Source organism: Mus pahari, chromosome 3 (genome assembly GCF_900095145.1).
Source record: "Mus pahari chromosome 3, PAHARI_EIJ_v1.1, whole genome shotgun sequence".
Lineage (NCBI taxonomy): Eukaryota > Metazoa > Chordata > Mammalia > Rodentia > Muridae > Mus > Mus pahari.
Window position 1 is genome coordinate 15951188 of NC_034592.1, and position 24412 is coordinate 15975599.

At 46.2% G+C, this 24412-nt stretch overlaps 1 protein-coding gene across 4 annotated transcripts in view; it reads left to right on the top strand.

Moving 5' to 3' along the window:
* Tsc1 (TSC complex subunit 1) overlaps nucleotides 1–24412 on the top strand; it is a 50288-nt gene that overhangs the window by 20757 nt on the left and 5119 nt on the right. For 3 of the 4 annotated variants that reach the window (XM_029536216.1, XM_029536217.1, XM_029536218.1), the window contains exons 4-20: nucleotides 404–507; nucleotides 1517–1669; nucleotides 2561–2705; nucleotides 3891–4045; nucleotides 4421–4494; nucleotides 11260–11435; nucleotides 12177–12292; nucleotides 12621–12732; nucleotides 13006–13124; nucleotides 15260–15320; nucleotides 15734–15838; nucleotides 16071–16629; nucleotides 18118–18161; nucleotides 18878–19044; nucleotides 19888–20070; nucleotides 21052–21162; nucleotides 21770–21892. In XM_029536216.1, the coding sequence (XP_029392076.1) occupies nucleotides 404–507; nucleotides 1517–1669; nucleotides 2561–2705; nucleotides 3891–4045; nucleotides 4421–4494; nucleotides 11260–11435; nucleotides 12177–12292; nucleotides 12621–12732; nucleotides 13006–13124; nucleotides 15260–15320; nucleotides 15734–15838; nucleotides 16071–16629; nucleotides 18118–18161; nucleotides 18878–19044; nucleotides 19888–20070; nucleotides 21052–21162; nucleotides 21770–21892 (2507 nt within the window). The remainder of the gene's footprint in view (nucleotides 1–403; nucleotides 508–1516; nucleotides 1670–2560; nucleotides 2706–3890; nucleotides 4046–4420; nucleotides 4495–11259; nucleotides 11436–12176; nucleotides 12293–12620; nucleotides 12733–13005; nucleotides 13125–15259; nucleotides 15321–15733; nucleotides 15839–16070; nucleotides 16630–18117; nucleotides 18162–18877; nucleotides 19045–19887; nucleotides 20071–21051; nucleotides 21163–21769; nucleotides 21893–24412) is intronic. The other variant, XM_021193823.2, reaches the window with a different exon arrangement.

Sequence of the window (24412 nt, forward strand, 5' to 3'; positions counted from 1 at the left end):
GCTTCTCTGTGTATCCCTGGTTGTCTGGAACTTGCTCTGTAGACCAGGCTGGTCTAGAACTCAGAAGCCACCTGTCTGAGTGCTGGGAGTAAAGGCGTGTAGTACCATGGCCTGGCTTTGTGCCCAGTTTTTCCTGTGCTCTGGGCATTTGAGTGCAGGTCCTCATGCTTGTGCAGTGAGCACTCTACCCCCTGAGCCATCTAATTATGGTAATATTTCCTATGCTTTTGTGGCTCTTTAGGTCAATAAGCTTGGAATTATCCAGTTAGTCTCATGACTTTAAAAAAGGGCAAAACCAGTGCATCGTGCCTTTGGTTGATGTAAAAAGATAATGACTCCTGCCTTTTCTGACAGCCACTGAGGGGAGAGGAAGGAAGTTTGATGAGTCGCTCTTTTTGTTTAGAACGTGGGCCTATGCTTGTCAACACGTTGGTGGATTATTACCTGGAAACCAATTCTCAGCCGGTATTGCACATCCTGACCACCTTGCAGGAGCCACATGATAAGGTGAGTACTGGTGGGCTAGCATGGTTGTGTATTCTCCATCAGAGGAGGGCGGCCATGAGCCACAGTAGCTCATCCACAGGTTCCCTCAGATGAGGAAAGTCTGAACATTTACAAAGTAGCAGCAATTTCAGAGGCTTTTTGACAGATCTCACTCTTTAAAGAAATCTTATAATTCTAGCACTATAGTAAATTAATGACATTTGAAATAAAGATCTTTAAACCTGTGCTTTGAGTAGGGTTTTTGAATTTACCAACAGAGAAAAAGCCCTGAGTGCAGCCAGCCAAGTCTTGCATTTACAGATGAAGTTGCTTACTCTAGGATTGCATGCTTTTACATCACCTGCTGTGGTCTTCCTTACTCTGGGCCAGACTGCAACACCACAGTGGCTTGTTTTATATTTAAGGCTAGAGCATATATGCTTGGCTGTTACAGTAGTAAGGCCTTCCACAGCCTGCCCAGGGCTTGTAACCTTGGGTTGTGTGTGTGCAAGGGTGGAGAGAGAAGCTGTAATGCAGTCTTTCCCTCCTCTTAAGGGATCCTTTTCATAAACTGCAGCTGTTCTCTCAAGCCAAATGAAGGAAACTGTTCACTAATGCAGTTTTGAAATGTCAGATTGGGGCTATTGAGCCCTAGCCTTCATGGGGTGAACATATCTCCAGCCCATCTTTTGGTGCTTGTGTTAAATAAAGGAAGACTTGAGGCCTTGGAGTTTAGTTTATTGGTTAACTTCAGATACTTCAGGAAAATTTCTCTTTTTTTTATTTTTTATTTTTTTTATTTTTATTATTATTATTTTTTAAAAATGTATTTATTTATTATATGTAAGTACACTGTAGCTGTCTTCAGACACTCCAGAAGAGGTGTCAGATCTTGTTATGGATGGTTATGAGCCACCATGTGGTTGCTGGTATTTGAACTCTGGACCTTCAGAAGAGCAGTCGGGTGCTCTTACCCACTGAGCCATCTCACCAGCCCAGGAAAATTTCTCTTGATGTTTTACATTTTCAGCACCTCTTGGACAAAATTAATGAGTATGTAGGCAAAGCTGCTACCCGTTTACCCGTCCTCTCGCTGCTGGGGCATGTTGTGAGATTACAGCCATCTTGGAAGCATAAGCTCTCTCAAGCACCTCTTCTGCCTTCTTTATTGAAATGTCTCAAGGTAGGATATTTGTAAGGTGTAGAAGGAAATCCATCTGTAAGCTTTGTTTCTGAAAAGTGACTTACTACAAGTTTGCAGGAGTCGTCAGTTCTTTCCTCTACCGTGTGGGTCTCACGTACAGAACTCGGGTTGTCAGGCTTGGTAACAGATGCCTCGACCCACTGAGCCACCTCCCTTGCCTTGGATTGATCTGTTTATTTATTTATATTTTATGTTTATGTGTGAGTCCTGACATGTATTCCTGGTTAATCTGTATATTATTGTGGAACCAGGCTGATTTTCAATTTGAGGCAATCCTTCTGCTTTAGCCTCTGAGCTGTTAGAATTACAGGTCTAAGCCACCATGATTGGCCTGTATTAGTCCTTTAAAAATTAGTGAATTGGACTGGGAATGTTGCTCAGTATTAGAGCTCTTGCCCAGCATGCAGAAGGCCCTGGGTTTGGCTCCCAGTACTAGTGAGATAATAAACTGGCTCTCTATTTCCAATGTTCTTTAATCAGTTAACAGAGTCAGCATCTTAGAGGTTAGCCAGATGGGTGGAGATAGTGCTGTCCTGTGCCCTGTGCCCTGTGCCCTGTGTTCTGTGTCAGCTGTCTCTTACACTGTCATCCAGGGACTGGGATAGGGGTCTTTCTTGAGGCTTTGGGATTCAGGAGTTTCAAGCCAAATTAAACTATCTCTCAGATGAGATGGTAGAGCATGGAAAATAGTTCCCAGTCTCACCACATTGTCAGCAGGGCTCAGTGCTTCGTTTTGCTAAGTCTATTTCAGTGCTGTCCCTCAAATTCTTAGGGGTCAGGAAATGAGCACAAGAGGGTCTTGAGATCTGTGACCTCAGGATTTGAACCCTCGTCCAGTGCTGAGCCTGATGTCGTCCTTCCCTTCTGCAGATGGACACGGATGTTGTGGTCCTCACAACTGGTGTCTTGGTGTTGATCACCATGCTCCCCATGATCCCGCAGTCAGGAAAGCAGCACCTTCTCGACTTCTTTGACATCTTTGGCCGTCTCTCGTCATGGTGCCTGAAGAAACCAGGTATAACTCCAGTGTCCTCATCAGGCTTCTCAAGGGAATGCTTCCTTAGTGTTAGGAGCCGTGTGCTGTGCATGAAGGAAGGATATTTGGTATTCACTACATAGAAGAGAAAACGTGTGGGTGCACTCACTGTGGGACACATAGGAAGTGGGGCTGGTGAGGCACTATCTTTATGCTGTTGGTCAGAAAGGATTGTCAGAGAAACTGGGAGACAGGATGTACAACTTCCTGAATCTCATTAGTAAAACTGAGTCACAGCCTCTAACTCTGGGGGCTGTACAGCTGAGCTTACAAAATGCTTGTGTCCTGTGCTGAAGTCTCCAGCCACAGCGTCACAGCTTCAGTTGTGAGAACCTATTTGTTGTGTGTGGAAGAGGAAGAAGAGACCGCCTATAGTGTTCTCATTAGGACACATATGTCCAGTGTATGGGATTTTCCCATAGTAGATCATAGCTGCAGGCAGTAGAACCCCATCAGAGTGATTCGGAAGCTGTCAACCTATGAACTGCAGGATTTCTGGTAATCCTAGCCTGAAATACTCATATTAGAAGATGAAAGATGTATGGACTGACCGCTGCAGCTTTCTGCACAGAGGCTATTGAGCATCAACCTGGTTATGCCTTCTTGGGAGAAAGAAAACTCTCAGAGAACTGGAGTTTCCATAGGATCTTGATAAGGCCAGGTTAATGGAATTATCCAAGCAGTTTAAACTAATTTCTGCTTTTTAGTTATAAATCTGCATAGCTAAGATCTTATCTTGGTTTTAAAAGTTTCTTACATGCTCATTCTACGAACCCTTACAAGTATATTTTGTACCAAATACTATGTGTAGCCTGGAGGAGAGGAAGTCCCTTTTCCAAGACACATGCCGAACCTGGCACGAAATGTCACTACAGACTGTAGGGAGAGTGAGTGCTCAGAGCAGCTCAGTATTGGAGAGCATTTGGGGTCTTTCTTGCAGGGATGCTTGGAGAGGGGGAGGAGGAAGGCAGAGATGAGCAAATGCCCTTTCAGGTCATATGAAGCAGATTGAAGTTTACTGAACAAGGGCGTATGGTGTATCCAAATGTACATCTTTCTTACCTTTCTGGAACTCAGTAGGAGAACTTACGAGAGAAAGCGTGCTGGCATCCTCAGGTTCTTGTCTGTCCAGCTGAGCCTACTGTCACTGGTTTCCTTCCTTAGGCCATGTGACAGAAGTGTACCTGGTCCATCTTCATGCCAGCGTTTATGCCCTCTTTCACCGCCTTTATGGGATGTACCCTTGTAACTTCGTCTCCTTCCTGCGCTCTCACTACAGTATGAAGGAAAATGTGGAGACTTTTGAAGAAGTGGTCAAGGTGAGTTCAAAACAACAACAATCCTGCCCATTTAGTTGCTCCTTAGGGCTTTCAAAGAGGTACTTTTATAGCTTTTGTATTCCTTGATAGACAGGGAAATTTTGATAAGAAACCCTTGACACCTGTACTTCCAACCTAGATAGCCACTGACCATCTTTCTGAGTCCCAGTCAGGAGTTGCTGGTTTGTGCATTTTAGACACATGGTAACATGCAGTGTGTGGTCTCCTGTGATGGGCTTCTCACCTTATTTCAGGGTTCATCTGTGTTGTAACATGTATCAGTACTGCATTCCTTTTTGTTGTCAAATAATGTTCCATCATGTGGATTTGCCACACAACTTCACATCTATAATTTGTCAACCCAAACTCTTCTAGCCAATGATGGAGCATGTGCGAATTCACCCGGAATTAGTGACTGGATCCAAGGACCATGAACTGGACCCTCGAAGGTACAGAAACTAAATTAGTGACAGAATTTTTGAGTCTCTTAAGAGATTGAAAGTGTGATCTACAGATAGCTGTGGGAATACAGATATTCCACTGGCACAATGGGCTGGAACTTGGCATCTAAAGCACTCTCCTCACAGAGAGCTACTGACTGTGAGCACAGCAGAGGGCAGTGGCAGCTACTGCCTGTGCCTTGGAAGCCCAGGAAGGTTGCTTTTTGTATTTGAGTGGGTTGGGAGGTTAATTGGGAAGCCAAAAACTAGGAGATTACAGAGAGGCCAGATCTGGAGTTATGAGCCTCCGTGGGTCCCTTTCTCCATAAGCATTGCCAGGTGTCTGATACCTCCCTTCCCAACCACCATGGGCCCTGCAGGAATTTCCAGGTGTTTCCTGAGGAGCTACTGGACCTGCCGAGTTGCAAGAAGCACAGCTCCTTCTGCCTCTCAGCTAGATTTACGATTCCCAGTGAGGGGATGAAGCTTTGGGGGTGGTGGGGAATTGAGCTAGGAGGTGTCAGTCTCTGCAGTCTTAAAAAGCCTGACTTAGGCCTGATAATCCTTATAAAGTTGTGCCTCTACAGTCTACTTCTGTGGTGCAGCCTCCGTCAGCTTAAAGTAAGCTGTAATAGCATACAAACATGTTCATTCTGTCTTAGAAGCTGTTCCTCTCTGCTCCCTGTCCACCTCAGAAGCAGCTGCTGCCTTGCCTTTATTCTCACTGTTCTTTCTGTAGTTTGCTGTGTGTTTTGAGAGCTGATTGCTGTTAGTTGCAAGCTTGCAGACGATGAGGATGGGAACATTGTCAGCCTTGATGGGCCTGGCTTCCTCTTCTTTAAGTGTGCCTTCAGGGAAGTCATTGTAAGAGGTCACAAGTGAGGCATGGGAAGCATAGGCTATCCCTGGCTGTGTCTCCCAAAGCTGCTCATGAGGACTGTTCTTCAGACGTTCTGTTCTAGTGTTTGGGGAGGTCTGTGCAGGATCCTTCTGTGGAGTACAGCAAGTGCTGATGTAAGGAGTGAGCTTCCTCAGTGTGTAGGAAGACAAGTTTTCTCAGATTACTGGATGCTGTCCCTTGGCTTAAAGGATATAGGGATAGGAAGGAACCTTACAGATGCACTGTAACATTCTTGTCTTTGGCAGGTCTATTCTGGGCTAAACTGGCTGTGACCTAGCTTTTGACTTGTTCTCCTGAGCTATTTCTTGGCCCCTTTTCTGGGCACCATCTCCTATTTCCTGCATTTCATATCTTTTTGTTGTTCTGGGGATTGCACAGCACTTTTATTTGACTTTTTTTGGCTGGGCCATCTCCTAGCACCTCACTTTGGTTGTGCAGTACTATATCTTCCAGCCATCAGGAAGATGCTGTTGACTTGGGTGTGAATGCTGAGCTGAGAGTCAGTCTCCTTCAGAGATTGGAGGCAGAGCCCACTGTCATTTTGCTGACAGGTTTTTTATTTTTTATTTTTGTTTTTTGTTTTTTTTTTTTTTTCAAGGCAGGGTTTCTCTGTATAGCCCTGGCTGTCCTGGAACTCACTCTGTAGACCAGGCTGGCCTCAAACTCAGAAATCCACCTGCCTCTGCCTCCCGAGTGCTGGGATTAAAGGCGTGCGCCACCACCGCCCAGCTTGCTGACAGTTTTGATGGTATATTTTCCTCCACGGAGGCTGGCAGAATATATCTCTATTGGCATAATGTTCTGAAGTTTCCCTGTGATGCACCTTGGCATGGATCTGTTGTCATTGTTCCGCATACAAGCTTTTAAGTCTTAGGAGATTTTCTTTACTCTTTTGGGAGTGACTTTCCCCCTCTGGTTGTCTGTCCTTGTGCACTCCCAGTGGTGACATCAGGAACTGTTTTCCTTTCTGTTTGTAGTCTACTCCCTACAGGCATCCTTGTCATTGACTCAGCCTTCCCCTAGTCATCCCACTGTTGCCTTTCACCTGAGTGCTCTCTTTAGTTTGCAGAGTGCTTGGTTTTAGTCTCCTTTGTCTCTCGGATACAGTTTTTATTTTTTTCCTTCATGGCCTATTTCTTCTACACCCCTCATTTACTTGTTTTGATTTGTCCGTTTTAAGTCACTGAGGCTTCTCATAAAGCTTTGGTGGTTCTCTCATGCTTGGGTGGGAAGACCGGAACTCTGCTTGTGAGGTTGGGTGTCTTGATCTAGAGCATTTCTGTGTGGATCTGAGCATCTAGGGGTGGATACCAACCCTGGGATTGTGTTGTGAGCTTTCAGACTCCTAAGGGTTGTTCAGTATATGGTAGCTGACTGGGAGCTCGAAGCTTTTTTTTTTCCTTAAGCTTTGGCTTAGGACTTTGCTTAAGTGATGAACATAGCTGTCTGCTGCTCTCCAGACCTAGATACTGTGCTCGCTGTCTTCTTTTTCTCTCTATGCTTTATGTTTGAAAATAGGTCTTTATTATAGATGGTGGGACGTCAGGAGATTGTACAGTGGGGTGAAAGTGTTCAGTCAGCCATATTAGCTTGGGACCTTCCCTCTCAGTAGTAGCACATAGCTCCTCAGTTCCTGGGGTTGTGGACCATCTGGTCTTGGAAGGAGGCTCTGTCTGCTGTGATGAGGAAAGGGAGCCAGGAAGAAAACATTGAGAGCAAAGCCATAGAGCAGCCAATTGTGCATTGTTATGTGGGGCCAGGGTGACACAGGAAAAGGCATTCTGACATAGTAGATATCTTTTGAAATTTAAATGAACTCCCAAATAAGTATTTCAGCTAAGGAGCTGGAGTAGAGCCGAGACTGGCTCAGTTGAACAGAGGGCAGAGGCAGGTGACAGAACAGATTTAGAATGTTGGGTGGAGTCCAGTAGCCAGTGACATCACCTGTAAAAGGAGAAGAGGACACTTCGATAGGAGAACTTGTAAGAGAAATTTCCTGAAGTTGAAGCTTCTAGATTGAAGGTGTTGGTCAAGTGCACAGCTCCATCAGTGTGAAGAAATGCTGCCCAGTCTCAGCTTTGTGAGATTTCAGAACATTAGAAGAGTAGACCTTTCAGAGAGTGGAAAGATAAAAATACTCAGACACTTAACATGAACCAGAAGTCAGGGTAGTGTTAGCTTCTCAGCTCCTTCAAGAAGGCTCCGGGTTAGAGTTCTGTGGTGTGGAGCTCTTTTAGACAGGCCAAGACTCGGAGTTTTCAGAGTTACCCTATTTCATCCCCAGCTGCTGTGGGAGAGTGTTCTACCAAATGAGCCCAAGAAGGGTGAGGCTGAGTGGAGGCTGGTCAAAGAGGTGTCAGAACAGTGAGCCAGAGGCTGACGCAGCTCCAGAAGGGAGCCCACAGAGGAGAGGGGACTAACTCTTGTCGATTCTGCATCTCATTATATGAGAGGAACAGTGGGCATCGGTCCAGAGTGGCCAGGGTAGTTCAGTCAGCATTAGACACATCACAAACTGGGGGAAGGGAACAATGGCAGGTCATTGTGGTAACACGAGAAACCGTATCAGAGCCCTCCAGCTCTGCGGGGATTGGTGTTTACATAGTCCTAATAATTGTTTAAATTTTGGAAGAAAAGAGAAAAAGAAAAGCAAAGAGTTAACTTGAGGAGGAGGGAGAGAATGCATGGCAGTGATCCTGGTCCTCAGAGCAAGGTCATAAACAAGAAGCATAGAGTGCATTTGCTGAACCTCGAGGAGTCGGGGAAGCAGTTCAGCTAGCAGAGCTGGATGCAGTAGCCACAGTAGTCATAGAGAACAGTGCGGGTACCCATAGCATGGCACTGACTTGTTTCTGGTGTTTTTGAGACAAGGTCTCCCCATATAGTCCTGGTGGCACAGTCTCCTGTCTCCATCCTCCCTGGCACTGGGATCATAGGCTGTGGGGACTATAAGCTGCCATACTTCGGTGACTCTGAGATGCCATCCAATGCACAACACACATTTTATGTGGTGTGAGACAGATCCCAGCTAACAAATGTGTACCTGATAAGACTGTCGTTTGCAGTTTTAGAGACATTAAAATATAAACAGTCTACTTAAATCATTAGAACATTAACTTCTAGTACTAGGGAGGCAGAGGCAGGTGGATCGCTGAGTTTGAGGCCAGCCTGGTCTACAGAGTGAGTTCTAGGACAATTCGGGCTGTACAGAGAAATCCTGTCTCAAGAAAACTAAATACAAAAATGTTTAATAAATGTATTTAAGTATAAAGGAAATACAGTGAATGCTTTACTTGATCTTTAAATAAAACATTTAGAGCAAGTGAGATGCCTCGTGGCTGAAGGCATCAGCTGCCAAGCTTGAGAACCTGAAGCCACATGGCTGAAGGGGAGAGCCAACCCCCCAAGTTACCTTCTGACCTCTTAGGTGCACGCTGTTACACGCAAAGGAACTGTAAAATATTTAACGGGGTGCTCTTCTAGCATGTGTTTAATCCTGAGCACTACAAACATGAGCAAACATCTAATGTAATCCTCTTTTATGTTTATTTACTTATTGTCTCTGTGTGCATGCATGAGCCATGTGTGGAGGTCAGCAGACAGCTTATTGAGATCATTTTCTTTTCTTTTATTGTTTTTGGTTTTTCGAGACAGGGTTTCTCTGTATAGCCCTGGCTGTCCTAGAACTCACTTTGTAGACCAGGCTGGCCTTGAACTCAGAAATCCGCCTGCCTCTGCCTCCCGAGTGCTGGGATTAAAGGCATGCGCCACCACTCCTGGCTGGGATCATTTTCTGTTTCTGTCGTGTAAGTGGGTTCCCGCACCTAAACCTGGGCAGTCAGGATTGGCAGCAGATGTCTACCTGAGAAGTCCTCTTGCCATTCATGTAGCTCTTTTTCTTTTTATAAGAGATCTTATTTCCAGGGTTGGGGATTTAGCTCAGTGGTAGAGCACTTGCCTAGCAAGGGCAAGGCCCTGGGTTTGGTCCTCAGCTCTGGAAAAAAAAAAAAAAAAAAAAAAAAGAAATCTTATTTCCTTTACTAAAATTAATCTTGTGTGTATACTGACTTGCTCCTTGCTAAATCACTGTGTAGTGATGATGCTGAGGATGTGAAAAGAGAAGCCTTCCCCTCTGTACCACCATACACGTAGGTCACAGACAGTACAGCTCTGTGCTCTGCAAGCAACTTTGTGCTTGGTCAGTCTAAGTGTCCTTTTGGTTCGGGGGCATCTGTAGAACATTTGGCAGACTCAGAAGAGATAAAAGAAGAACGCAAGAGAATTAATGTTGCCTGTAACGCCAGGTTTTTATAGTGCTGGAGATTAAACAGAGGCCTTGCAGATGTTGAGCAAGCATCTATGACAGAGCTACAGTACATCCTTCAGTTTATGTGTTTTGGGGGGACGTGTGTATATGGGGTTCTGTTCTCTCACTGTGTTTTGAGGCAGGGTCTTCGCAGGTTTTTGTCACTGTAGCACACTGGCCCTGGTGGAGCTTCTGGTGGAGTCTCCTGTCTCTGTGCCCCATCTTGCTGTGGGACTACTGGGATGAGAGTTGAATGCCACCACATCTGGCTTTTAATGTGGGTACCGGGGTTCAAACTCAACTCTACCAGGCTTTCTTTTGGGGTAAATGTTTTACCTGCTGAAGAACTTCCCAGACCCTCTAGTTCTTTGAATGCCAACACTATCAGTCTATTTGTGGGCATTTATCAGAGCAGTTTTGTAAGATAGTCTAGAATAATGAGACAGCCCGTTGGTTTTTAGGTACCTGCTGCTAAGTCTGAGGACCTATTCAGTCCCTAGGACTTGAGTGACGGCAGGAGAGAACTAACCCCACGGACTGCCCTCTGACCTCACATTGCTCTAGCATTGCCCCCAGATGAATAAATGAAATGAAAAAGAAATGTTTTAAAAAGAGATTATAAACAAAAAACGAAAAAAAAAAAAAAGAAATAAAAAGAGATTATATTCGAGGCAGTGTATCCTAGCACTTGGTATTGCCATAAATTCAAGGACAGAGTGAGTTTCAGGGGAGCCAGGGCCATAGAGTAAGACCTTGTCTCAAAAAAACATGAGACAAAAAACACAAAGAAACAAAAAGATGGTGAGAGTCCTTCAGTATTTGAAGGCATAATTGTTAAAATTGACTTCAGTGAGGTGTATGGTTTACACACAATAAATTTAGTTTTGTTAAGTTTTGACAACAGCTGTGACCACAATAAAGAAGATTTCCAAGGCCTGCAGCAGCAGCTGGTCTGTTGAAAGCCTGCTGTTCACAATGTTGTCCTGATTGCCCTGCTGGAGGACAGTTCCCTTTGACTGCTCTTCTTTCTGTTAAAGCTGTGCTGTGGGGCAGCAGTGTCTCTTGTGGTTCTGTAGGATTTGTTGGAGGTGAGCCTGAGGCTTACATGGAGGAACCTTTTAACAGTGCTTTACATGTCCTAATTACTCACACAGTATTCCTAATCCAGGGATGTGTGAGAAGAACCCTAGGCTTTGGTTGGAGACCTTAGATCAGCCTAGTTCCTTGGTGCCTTCCAGCTCCTCCATTCCCTGATTACCTTCGTTTCAAAGCAGATACCCCAAGAACCGTCTGTGTAGTTTAAGAGACTATTCTTTGTCTCTGTTGGTGATGTTATTTCTCTCAAATTATTTTCTGTTAACATGATGAAACCATGTTGACTAGGGGAAGTGGCTTGTTAACTGATGGCTAATTTTTATCCTAGTGCTGTCTCCTGTCTGAGTTGGCAAGGTTGTGCCTCATTCTTTGCTAGTCAGTCCAGTGGCTGCCACTGAGCTAGCATCTTGATTTAACTGATGCTCTTGGATAGATTATGCATGCCTTTCTTGACTTGTGTTGCCTTTTCTAGGTGGAAGACATTAGAAACTCATGATGTTGTAATAGAGTGTGCCAAAGTCTCTCTGGACCCTACAGAAGCCTCGTATGAAGATGGGTATTCTGTGTCTCACCAGCTCTCTGCCTGCTTCCCTCACCGTTCAGCTGATGTCACCACCAGCCCTTATGTGGACACACAGAACAGCTATGGTAAAAAGCAGTCTTCTGTGTTTGCAACGTCATCATTTACTACCTAGGGACATCTCCTGAAATGCATCAGAGTTTGCCTCTGTTTTGTTTGAATTATTTCTATCCTTCAGGCTTAACTGTTCTCACTGTCTTACCTAATAACGTAGCAGATCCCCAGATTAGACCATAGCACATAACACAGTAAGTGTCCAAGTGCTTACAGACAGTCCCTGTGTTGTAAGAGAGTCAGTCTCTGTGCTTCCAGTGGTTTGAACTTCTGGACGCACAGCACTTCTTGGCTTTAGCTGGAGTGGAAGCTGCACATCAGACTGTCAGACATGTTGTACCCTTTAAATTATCCCGACACATAAGTAGAGTCATGCCTGCCTGTTCTTTCAACTTCCAAAGGCTATTTAAAGAATCTTTAAAGGCTGGAAGTGGTGCTGCACAGTTTAATCTGAACACCCAGAAGGCAGAGGCAGTGCATCTCTGAGTAAAGGCCAACAAGGTCTTTGTAGCCAGTTCAAGGGCAGTCAGGGATATGCAATAAAACTGTCTCAAAAACAAAACAAAACAAAACAAAAATCAAACCAAAAACAAACCACAAGAATCTCTAAAGGTTACTTTGTTCCCAGGGATGGCTAGGAACCAAGGACTTTAAGCAGAGAATTGAATAGTATCAGATGGTCTAGAGGATAGAGGTGGTTTATCACAGTGACCTGCACCCTGTACTCACCCCTGTCTCCTTCCCTTTCATTTCAGGGGGTTCCACTTCCACCCCTTCCTCCAACTCTCGGCTAATGTTGTTCAGTCCACCTGGGCAGCTACCTCAGGGTTTGAGTTCCACATCGACACGGCTGTTACCTGAGCCGCTGCAAGTACGGTGCCACTCAGCATGCCTTCTCCTCCTCTAACTTCTGGTGAAGTTGGGCTGTTGGTCAGGATTTAGTATGTAATGGGGAAATTGCACACACAGTGTGAGTTTCAGGAGGACCCTTTAAGGACCCTTGACATGAGCAGGCAAAGCCACTGTGGCCACGGGGCACCTTGGAGTCCAGACACTTGAAATGCAACTTGTCTCAGTGGTAGATTTCACAACATGCTACTTGTAGTTGAAAATGCTGTGTCTAAGCTGAACATTGACTGGAAACCTTGTGCAGGATTCAGTGCACCCTTGTGATGCTGACATTCTGATTTGACTTGTAGGCTAGTCTCTGGAGCCCATCTGCGGTCTGTGGTATGACCACTCCTCCTACGTCTCCTGGAAATGTCCCAGCTGATTTGTCACATCCGTACAGTAAAGCCTTTGGTACCACTGGTATGTGGATCTTAGGTGGACTTGATTGCTTGGTTGGGGCCTGTGTTTTGTGACTCTGGGGGCTATGTGGCAGTGATAAACTTGTTTTTGAAATTTAGTATTAGTTTCTGGGCTTCTTAGAATGAGTAAAGAAACAGACAGACAGTGAGGCTGCTCTGGATCTGAGACGTTAACTGGATCACCATATTCGTAGTGGCAGCAGTGTTAAAGAAACAACAGTCTTTTGTCTCGTTTGGCTCAGCCTTTCTATGTATTGTCCTTGTCTCTGAGCAGGTGGAAAAGGAACTCCTTCAGGAACCCCAGCGACCTCTCCTCCTCCAGCCCCGCCTTGTCCCCAAGATGACTGTGTGCATGGTCCAGCAGCCCAGGCCTCAGCCACAGCCCCCAGGAAGGTGGGATCCTCAGTGGATTTGATCAGCTTTCAAACCAGTGTGGACCACTGGGTGCCCTTCTCATGATCTTGACAGTACAGACAGCAGTAAGATACTGACCCCTTAGCATAGGCCAAGTTACAGACCATGCTGTCAAGGCACTGTATCCCCCGTAATGTGTTTCTAGCTTAGAAATAGGAGGGGGAGGTGAGAAGCGTGATTCTATAGGAAGAAGCAGAAATGGTGAGTTTTTATTAAATCTGAACCTTAAAATCATGTATATACCATAGGGAATGTAGCTGCATATTGTGGCACATGTTTAACTCCAGAAGCTGAGGCTGGAGGATTATGAATTCAAGGCCAGTCTAGAAGCAGTGAGACCCTGTCTCAAAAGAACCAACAAATGAACAAAATAAGAAATGTATTCAAACATGATTTCTCACACAGTGCAGGATGAGGGGATTCCTGCCTTGTAGCTGTTAGAGTGGGGACTGCATTGGCTGCTCTGCTTCCTGTGGAGCAGGATTGATCTGAAAGACAACTGACTGACAGATGGTTTATTCAGACCTCAATATTTAGCAGGAATTTTCTTTTTAATTGATTTTTTTCAGATTTAGTACAGGCTAATGGTTTTCATTATAACATTTTTATTCTTATGTGAACTTTGCTCATATTTTCTTCTACCTGTGACAGTTTCTTAACTGATAAACCAAGCCTGTCACTTCAAGGTAAACAGCTGACAATATCTACAGTCAATTTTAAAACCCAACCTGCAAGTGAAAATAGGTCATTAAAAAAGCTTGTGCCTATTTGAAGCCAACCTGGTCTACAGAGTGAGTTCCAGGACAGCTAGGGCTACACAGAGAAACCCTGTCTCAAAAAAAAAAAAAAAAAAAAAAGGGGGGGGGGGGGGGGGAACCTAAAAAACTTGTGCCGGTATGTCTATGGCCTGCCATTGATTGTGCTGCAAGCCTTTAGCTGCAGCACTTGGGAGGCAGAGGCAGGTGGATCTGAGGCCAACTACAGAGTGAGTTCCAGGACAGTCAGGGCCACACAGAGAAGCCCTGTCTCAAAACAAACAAACAAACAAAACAAAACAAACAACAGCAAAAATGTGGTACTTGCCATCAGTGCTAATTGTGTAAGCATTGAAGATCGGAGCTCAGGTTCTAGTACCCGTGTAAAAGGCAGATGTTGCTGAGCAGACCTGTGTCCCCAGCCCTGCTACTGGAGTAGGGCATCACTGGGACTTGCTGGCTACCATCTAAGCTCCAGGTTAAGTGGGAGACCCAGGCTCGAGACGGCAGCAGAGAGTGATAATGCAGGTCTCTGACATCCTGTGGCCTCTGAACCCTGTGCACACACACACAAAGAATAAATATACAGTAGGAAGAGTTTATGCTTTTAGGTTCCGCGCTATAGCTCTGGTTAGAAACCATGAGATGTGTAATATACATCTTACTGCTAGATATCTGTAAAGACCCTGGTTTTCTACATTTCAACCAAAGTAACACACAAAAGTATATCGAGAGTAAAATGTAGGCACATTCAACTGTAAAAAAGTGAGAGTACAAATGTGGCAGTTTTAGGTATTGTTTTAGAAAATGCATTTTTTTCCATAAAAGTGTGCTATATGCATTAACATGATATAGTTGTATTTTGAAGTTAGTAAGTTTTCTTTAATTTCTGTTTCAATTTCATGTGAAACATTTTTGGTAGATTTAACCATACAAAAAGAAATATATATATATATATATATTTGTATTTATTTTATGTGTATGAGTGTTTGTGTGCCTGGTGCCCACAGAAGCCCGAGGAAAGCATCCGATACTTCTGTGTAACTTATTGATTGGAGTTCTAGATGGTTGTAAGCTGCCATGTGGGTCCTGGCAGTCAAACCAAGGTCCTCTGGAAGAACAGCCAGTACTCTTAGCACTGAGCTGTTTTCAGCATGGGCCTCACACACCAAAGCAAGTCCCATAGACCCACCCTCTGGCAGTGCTGATGCCAGTCCTGCTGGGGACAGGGATCATCAAGGATCTTTTTTAAGATTCTAAAGGGGTCTTGGAGCCTGACAGTTCACTAAACTAACCTTTAAATTCTCTTACTGTGTGACACAGAACATGCCCAGCATTTTCACTGTGCTTCCATTTCAGGAAGAAAGAACAGATTCCTCAAGGCCTTACCTTCACAGACAGTCAAACGACCGAGGATTAGGTAAACTCCCTGGGTAATGATGGACCTTGCTTGCCTCTTTGCATTGAACTCTGTAGTTTAAAAGCTAAGCTAGGTGGAAGAAGGGTTTTCTGGGATAGCACCTATGCTCTCTCCCAGGGGTATGAAACACCAGTATTAGAAGGTTATCAAGCTACTACTGCCTGAAGTGCATCTTCTCTGAGCAGGTCAAACTAGGTCGTTTTATCTGTTATCAGGGACATTATGGCCTGAGGACCATGCTTTTTATGGGGTATGGGAACCTTTGCAAATGATGTGTAAGTTCTCCATCTTCTGTAGTGGTCCCAACTTTCTCTGCTCATCTGGAAGAACTGTTGTAGATATGTATGCAGTGTCATGCCTTTGTGCTTCCAGGGTTAACCAGTGTGACATGAGTTGTCTCTCTCTCTCTGCAGAGGATCCACCTGGAAGCAAAGGTTCTGTTCCTCTGAGGAATCTACCTGAGTTCCTAGGTGATCTGGCTTCTGAGGAAGACAGTATAGAGAAAGATAAGGAAGAAGGTAACATTCGTGGGTGGATACGAGGTGATGAGAGTGTCCTGTCTCAGACCTGAGCTTGAGAGTCATCATTCAGGCTTGCTTGACTTTTCTGTGTTGGGGTGAAAGGTGGTGTTGGTTCCAGCATGTTCAGGGAAAGGATTGCCAGCGAACGTTCCCTGTAGTGCACACACCCGAGCCCACTCGCCTGGCTGAGTGTTTACAGGGCTCCCTTGTCTCTCCACCTTCATTTCAGCTGCAATATCTAAAGAGCTTTCTGAGATCACTACTGCAGAGGCGGATCCTGGAGTTCCTCGAGGGGGCTTTGACTCTCCCTTCTACCGAGACAGTCTCTCTGGTTCTCAGCGGAAGACTCAGTCAGCAGCCTCTGGGACTCAGGGCTCCAGCGTGAACCCTGAGCCTTTGCACTCCTCTCTGGACAAACATGGGCCCGACACACCAAAGCAAGCCTTTACTCCCATAGACCCACCCTCTGGCAGTGCTCATGCCAGTCCTGCTGGGGACAGGGATCGCCAGACTTCTCTGGAGACCAGTATCCTCACTCCCAGCCCTTGCAAAATTCCACCTCAGAGGGGAGTGAGCTTTGGAAGTGGGCAGCTTACCCCATATGATCATCTCTTTGAGGTGGCCTTGCCAAAGACTGCCTGTCACTTTGTCAGCAAGAAGACTGAGGAACTGTTGAAGAAAGTGAAGGGAAACCCTGAGGAAGACTGTGTGCCCTCTACCTCCCCAATGGAAGTACTGGACAGACTGATAGAGCAGGGAGCAGGTGCACACAGCAAGGAGCTGAGCAGGTAAGCCAGGCCATGCTGTTGCCTTGACCGTTTCAGACAGCACAAGGCCATGAGGACAGAGCAGAGCTACCTAAGGCAGCTTGTTGTCTTGTGTTTTCTTAGTCAGCCTCCTCTTCTGTTGCTTTTTTGTGTGTAGAGCCTGGGATGATCTGTGAGGAGAACAGTGTCCATGTGTAAATAAGTCTTCAGTGCAGGCCATTCCATGCCTCTGTTCTGTTGGGGATGCCCCAGTGAGTGTTTGCACATTTGTTCTCTGGAAAGCAGACATAAAACTGATGTTATAGGCCGGGAGGTGGTGGTGCACGCCTTTAATCCCAGCACTTGGGAGGCAGAGGCAGGCAGATTTCTGAGTTCGAGGCCAGCCTGGTCTACAGAGTGAGTTCCAGGACAGCCAGGGCTACACAGGGAAACCCTGTCTCAAAAAAACAAAAAAACAAAACAAAACAAAAAAATTGACATTATAATAGCTCAGAGTTGAGTAATACTGATTTCAGTATGTCCTTCTCCAGTCACAGCTTTCTGTTTTCTCTTGTGCTACTGGTGAAAGATGAAATTGTCATTATTCTCTCCAAGTTCAGGAGGCTGGATGCTCCACAGAGCACATGGGTTCCAGCAGGGTAGAGCAGCCTCATCTTAGCAACTGAAACTTCAGCAAATATCTTATAGTCTTTTCTTTGTTTTGAGATAGGGTCTCACTATATAGCCAAGGCTAGTCTGGAACTCATGATCTTCCTACTGTAGCCTCCCAAAAGCTAAGATTACAAGGATGTATCACTATCCCCTGGCTAGCTTTTACCTGTTTTCTATATAATACCTTGAGATGAAATTTGACAAGCATTGTAATATTTAAAACTCCTCTTAGAAAATGAAATTTGATGTATTGGAGTCAGGTAAATGAACTGCAGTTATCTTAAGAGGCTGACAGTAGCTTGTCCAAGGAGAGTGATTCTGTGTCCATAAGGAGAGGGGTGTCAGGGGTGTCCTCCAGAGGGTGGCTGGAGAGATCCTGGGGTCCAGCCACCAAGCCCGGGAGTTCAGTGTTAGGTCTGGGACTTGGCTATACACAATGAATTGCCTGCCCATTCCCAGCCACCAAGACTCCCTTTAGCTCAGTATAGTTGGAGTTTGAAAGTTTTCCTAAGCCATTGCAGATTCTGACCACAAGAATATGAGCTAAAGTTGAAAGTCCCTTCGCTCTGGCTGAGGGTATAGCTCCATTGATCAAGTGCTTGCCTAGTATTCATAAAGCTCTCCCTTTGGCCCCCAGCACCATATAAAATGGGGCACAGTAACCTGTGCCTGCAGTCCCAGCATGTCAGAGATAGAGGCTGGAGGATTAGAAGTTCAGCATCATCCTTGACTGCAGAGCAAGTTCAGAGCTAGCTTGGGCTGCATGAGACTTTTTCAAAATACCACTACCAACAACCGAAAGTCCAGGCTCCTGTTCTCAGGATCAGATCAATAACTTCCTGTGAAATCTTTTCCTAGGTTGTCCTTGCCCAGCAAGTCTGTTGACTGGACCCACTTTGGAGGTAACGTTGCTTCAGCACACACCCAGGCCCACTTGCAGCCCCTTCTTTGTCCTGAGGGCGCTGTGCTCTAATCAGGAAGGGACTTCCTTTGGCTCCTTCCGAGTCAGCTTCTCTGCTTGCTGAGAGGATCCAGGTGTTGTAGTCAGGGTTTGGTGCTTTTAGGGAGTGGCAAGTAGTGAGCTTGGGCCTTTGGTGAGAAAGTGAGCGCCACATTGGCTTAGAGAAGATGGACTCCGTGTGGGAACATGCTGGGAAGTCTCCTGGGGAAGCACAGCAGGGAGGGACAGCAGCGGAGAGACCAGGCCCTGCCTCAGAAGGCCTCTTCTGGTGCCACTTTTGATGCTTTAAAGGGAAGGAAGGTAGAACATTCTCCGATCTCTCAAGAATGGTGGTACTAGGAGCTATCAGACTGATTGGGGAGTGTTGGAAGTGTGTGTACCCGTGTGTGGAGACAGAGTCTCTTCACTGACCTGGTCTCTCACTGGCTTGGAGCTGGCTAATGTAGTGAGGCTGGATGGCTAGCAAGCCCCAAGGGTGCTGCCTCTTTTTATATGGGTTTGGATATAAACCAGGCCCCCATGCTTACACAGCACTTCATGGTTGGAGCTGGCTTCCAAGACCCCAAGAATTATTTCTTAAGTGAGGCACATGGGGGGGCCTTGATGGAACTATGTGCAAATGGCCTTTCTGCCACCTTCCCTCTGCTTTAAAATCAGGCTCTCCTCCCTCAGATGAGATCCGGACCCTCCGAGACCAGTTGCTTTTACTGCACAATCAGCTGCTGTATGAGCGCTTCAAGCGGCAGCAGCATGCACTCAGGAACAGAAGGCTCCTGCGCAAGGTGATCCGAGCGGCAGCTCTGGAGGAACATAATGCAGCAATGGTGAGCAGTCAGGGTGTATCCATCCATGCACTGCTGTGTAGAGAGCAGCTGCCCAATGGAGGTCCCAGCTCTGCCCTGAGTGGCCAAGGGCAGGCCACTTAGCCTGTGAGGAACAGGTGTGCATGGCTAAATCTCATAACTTCTCCCACACTCAAGAACCACAAGAACAAGTGCCTTTGTGACTGCTTGGCATTGCGAAAGGAGTTTATTTTTCCTGCTGGTAAGCCGTTTGTTTCATGGCACTGAACTGAAGGTGTTTGATGCCATGGTGTATAAAGCCAACCAGATATGGACTTTAAGTGTCGGGTTTTACCTTAAGCCTTTGAGGTTTTTGTTGGGGGGTTGGTTGTTTGAGACAGAGTCTCTCCATATAGCCCTTGAATAGGAACTCACTATGTAGACCAGACTGGCCTGAAGCTCACATAGACCTGCCTACCTCTGCTTCTGATGCCTTCTCTTTACCTTTTCTGTAGATAAGTCATGGTGGCAGTCTGTGTGGTAGCCTGTGTGTTAACTCGTGCCAACAAACATTTGCTCTGCCTGGCACACGGAGTGCTCAGTCAGGGCCCAGTACTTTAGAGGACTACAACACTGTGTATTCAAGGCCCTCCTCAGAAGGCAGCTAAGACTGTAGTAAACATGAGAAGTTCCTTGAGGAAAGTTTCATGTGGTAATGTGCAGTTTGGAAAACTTTTGACAGTAGAGAGGCCCCAGACCCATAAGTGTGTGATTAGAATTCCAGAGCAGCGTGTTAACTGTCAATGTTGGTGACATGTGTTAACCTTGAGTGTCACTGCCCATGTTGTGTGACAGCTAAAATGATAGTGTCTCTGCCTTTGCTAGAAAGATCAGTTGAAGTTACAAGAGAAGGACATCCAGATGTGGAAGGTGAGTCTGCAGAAAGAACAAGCCCGATACAGTCAGCTTCAAGAACAACGTGACACCACGGTGACCCAACTGCATAGCCAGATCAGACAGCTACAGCATGACCGAGAAGAATTCTACAACCAGAGTCAGGAGTTACAGGTACCAGGCGGGTGATAGAAGGCATGGTGTCAGCTGTGCCCTCTCACCTCACTCAGCTTGCCTGAAATGAACGCTTCTCTCTCAAGTGACAAGTGTATTGCATATGGAATGGATCCGAGAACAGAAGTCCCCAGCTTTCTCCGTTCAGTGTTTCCCTAGTGTTCCCAACACCCTGAAGCCAAAAGAAACAACTAAGTCAGCAGTTCTCGCCATGTGGGTCACGACTGTAGGAGGAGCACATATTTCTTATGATCTTAGGAACTGACATACCACTCAGTAGCAAAATTACTCTTGTGAAATAACAATGAAAATAAATTTATGTCTGGGTTCCTAGGACCATAGGAAATAGGTCGGGACCCACACATTGGGAGCTGCTGCTCTAAGGGATCTGAATGCTCTGTGGGGTTGATTCCTCTTGGCATAGTGACTCAGAAACAACACGCCTACATTTAAAATATTTTAGACTTTTAAATAGCTATGATTGCTAAGTCAAGTGACTCTGTTGTCATCACACAGTGCTTTGGCTTTGGAATCAGTAGACAGTGACACTTCATTTCCTCCTCCACTCTGTTTTCTCATATTGCTTTTTTAGCACATAAATCATTAAAAGCCCAGTGTTGCCAGGATGTGGCATTATCCTCACATGCCTAGGATAGTTAATTTCTATCAATTGATCGGTAGTTCCCACAAGGTCCCACAGATGTCGCTGTCGTCCCCTCAAAAGACTGAAAAGTCTGGGCCAATTTCTGTGTAGTTGCATGGTCTGGACATGCAGTTTTGGACTTGTAGGGATCAGATCTTTGGGAAGGCCTCCCTCCCTTATTTTAAGTAGGAAGAGACTCAGAATCTCTCCTTTTAAACTGTAAAGTCTGATAGATAGACAAGAGAGCAGTTGAGGAGCAGAGCATCCCCAGCTCTGCCTCTGCCTGTGGCTGTGCCAGTTGGTGCTCTTGTAACCTCACTGCCAACTGTCTTTGGTAGACAAAGCTGGAGGACTGCAGAAACATGATTGCGGAGCTTCGGGTGGAGCTGAAGAAGGCTAACAACAAGGTGTGCCATACTGAGCTGCTGCTCAGCCAGGTCTCTCAGAAGGTAAGATTAGACCCTCACCTGCTGACTCTTGCATCAAACCAGACAGGTATATTACTTGTATGTCTGTATTGGTGATCCAGCAGTGAGCGATTCTACCCAAAAACATTTGGCAACATCTGGAGACGTTGATTCGAGTGGGGAGGGCCCATGGGTATTGACCCCCCAAGTGCAGTACACCCTCCAATGCAGATGGTCCTCACAACAAAAGTACCCGACGAGCTGAGGCCAGGCACATCCCATGGAACTCTTTTCAGTACCTTGCTTATGAAGTCTGTTAAGGCTTTTGAGCTGTGGCTTTCCATAGGTATTCAGTGAGATCTGTGTCATGTATTCAGAAAGAGGTTAGTTCACTGGGGCTTTACATAGCTGCCTCTGCTCCAGTGTTCTTGGGCTAGCTGCATTGAAGTGCATTCGTGTTGCTTCTGTGCAGAGAACAACCCCAGTGTGTTTCTGCTGCCCTTGGGCGCCTTCTTCTCCATTATCCATGGACTCAGTGGGAATGATTTATTCTGCCCTGCCTTGCACTGTGCTCCCCAATAGTTACTGTAGCTGTCTGTTGCCTAGTTTTGCCATGCTGAACTCGCACTCTCTCACTTCCATCTGGCAGCTCTCCAACAGTGAGTCAGTGCAGCAGCAGATGGAGTTCTTGAATAGGCAGCTCCTGGTGCTCGGGGAGGTCAATGAGCTGTACCTGGAGCAGCTGCAGAGCAAGCATCCTGACACCACCAAGGTAAGTGGCCGGGGCACTAAGACACAAAACTGCACTGCCCAGCCCCGTGTTCCGCAGAGCAGCCAGGCCCAACCACACTGCAGTATCCAGGCACAGGAAGACATGTAGCAGGTATGTGCCCTGATGGGCTACTTTGCAGAGGTCCAGGCTACATGAATGTCAGTTACTGTTCTCCTACCTGGGACAAACTGACAAAAGTAACTGAAACAAGGAAAAGTTGATTGGTTCACAGTCAGGAGGGGACATGGTGGAGGAGTGTGAATAGGGCTCACACTGTCACAGTCAGGAGGGGACATGGTGGAGGAGTGTGAACAGGGCTCATACTGTCACAGTCAGGAGTGGACATGGTGGAGGAGTGTGAACAGGGCTCACACTGTCACAGTCAGGAGTGGACATGGTGGAGGAGTGTGAACAGGGCTCACACACTGTCACAGTCAGGAAGCAGGGAGAGACTCATATGCAGCTCACTTTCTCCTTTACATTCATTCTGGGACCCCAGCCTATTAGATGGGCTGCCCCTATTTAAGATTGTTCCCACCACTTCAGTTTCCTAGTCTAGATAATCTCTTACAGACAGGTCCAGAGCTTTGTTTCCATAGTGATTCTGTACCCATAAGTTGGTAAGATTGACCATCACACAGAGAAAGCATGAGATGTAAGCACTGCCAAGCAGGAGTGGGGGGAAAGATGGGGCAGTCAGTCTGTCTGCTATCCCTTCGGGGTCCACGGTGTGTACAGGGTGCTCTGCCTCAACATCCACGCTGCTTTGCTTCCTTCTCCTGAGACTCTGCTCATGCCGATGTTCATTTGGTCCTGGTGTCAGCATGGAGACCAGTTAGTGTTTGTCAGTGTGCTGAGACAGACACATCACTGCACAGTCAGCCTCGGGCAGTTAGAAAGGAACTTGATTGGGATTTCGGTAGAGTATACTCTGGTGTTCTGACACTGCTCTTCCATCAAATGCCTTTAGCACCCTCTGGTCTATCAAAGGTCATCTGTGGTCTCCAAGTGGAGTGTTGTCTCAGAACTAAGGAGACAAATTCATGAGAATTGCTTCTTAATTCTCAGCCTCCAGTTCAGACTCTGGAGGATGTCAAAAGTAGAATTACCTAGAATCCAACTATTAATTGCCCTGGAGGCAGAATAGTTTTGAGAGCATGTGGGTAACAGAACCAAGGACTCACCCCTAAAGAGCTTGCTGAGCCATGGTTTTCAAGACAGGGTATCCCTGTGTAGTGTTGGCTGTCCTGACTGTCAGACCAGGCTACCCTTGAACTCACAGAGACGCACTTGTCTCTGCTTCCCATGTACCGGGATTAAAGGTGATGCCACCATGTCTGACTGCTATTGAAACTACTTTTTGATGCCTCCAGAGAGATGACGCATAGCTGGCCTGGCTTCTGTTATTTGGAACCCTGAGACTGGCAGCAGTCACGTTCCCTCTTGGGAGCTGTTTCACAGTTAATGAGTTGTAAACTCATGGATAGGATAGGATAGGAAGCATACAGAAACATGAGCATATAACACTCATGTTAGCTGGGATGCCTTCTTGCTTTTTTCTTTTTTGGGGGGGTGGGGGGGTTCGAGACAGGGTTTCTCTGTGTAGCCCTGGCTGTCCTGGAACTCACTTTGTAGACCAGGCTGGCCTTGAACTCAGAAATCCGCCTGCCTCTAAAGGTGTGTGCCACCACGCCTGACTTGCTGGGATGCCTTCTGTTAAACATCACAAAACAAGACAAAAACATTTGTTTAATCATACAGAGTTTTATTGCTTTATTGGACAGTAAGTCCTAAGCCAGGTGAATTCCAAGTTAATCAAGATGGCAGTTTGGGGTCACATGAGGAAGCCAGGCACTTTGAACCCTTCCTCCTGCCATCTTACCCTGTGTTAGCCTTTTTTTCCAGCTAGCCACACTGATATACCAAGTGCCCCACATAGGCCAACCCCACGGTATTCCCCTCCCATGGGTAGGTGTCTGTCATCGGGAAAACCCTTTTTCAAAACCTTTCTGGATGCTTCCTATACTACTTTCCTTTTAGTTAGGTTTGAATGGTGCTTGTTACTAGCCTGGGCGGGCCTTGAGTAGACCAAGATCTGCCTCTGGATGGGGTGCCGGGTGGTTGTTCTTCAGACCCATGGAGGAGGGGCAGGCAGCTCACGGGCTGTGCGGGTAACTGAGATGACTATCCAGGGTTTATTGATTTAATTCCTTGGGTGAATATCTGTAAATAAGTACAGGCATCACTATTGCTGTGCAGGGTTGGGTCTAGAGCCCTGCAAGTTTCCAGTTCCTCTTATGATGATGTTTTGATGTTGGCCCAAAACCCTTGCGCATCCTCCCATGTACTGTACCCATCTGTAGGTCACACGTAAATGCCTAGCCTAACATAAACACTATATAAGCAGCTGCTGAGCTGTGTTACTGAAGAAGAAGCATGACAAGAGCACGGCACGCTTGGTGCATGCGGTGAACGTGCTGCATTTATAACTTCTGGGGTCTATAGCTGTGGAGTGTGCCT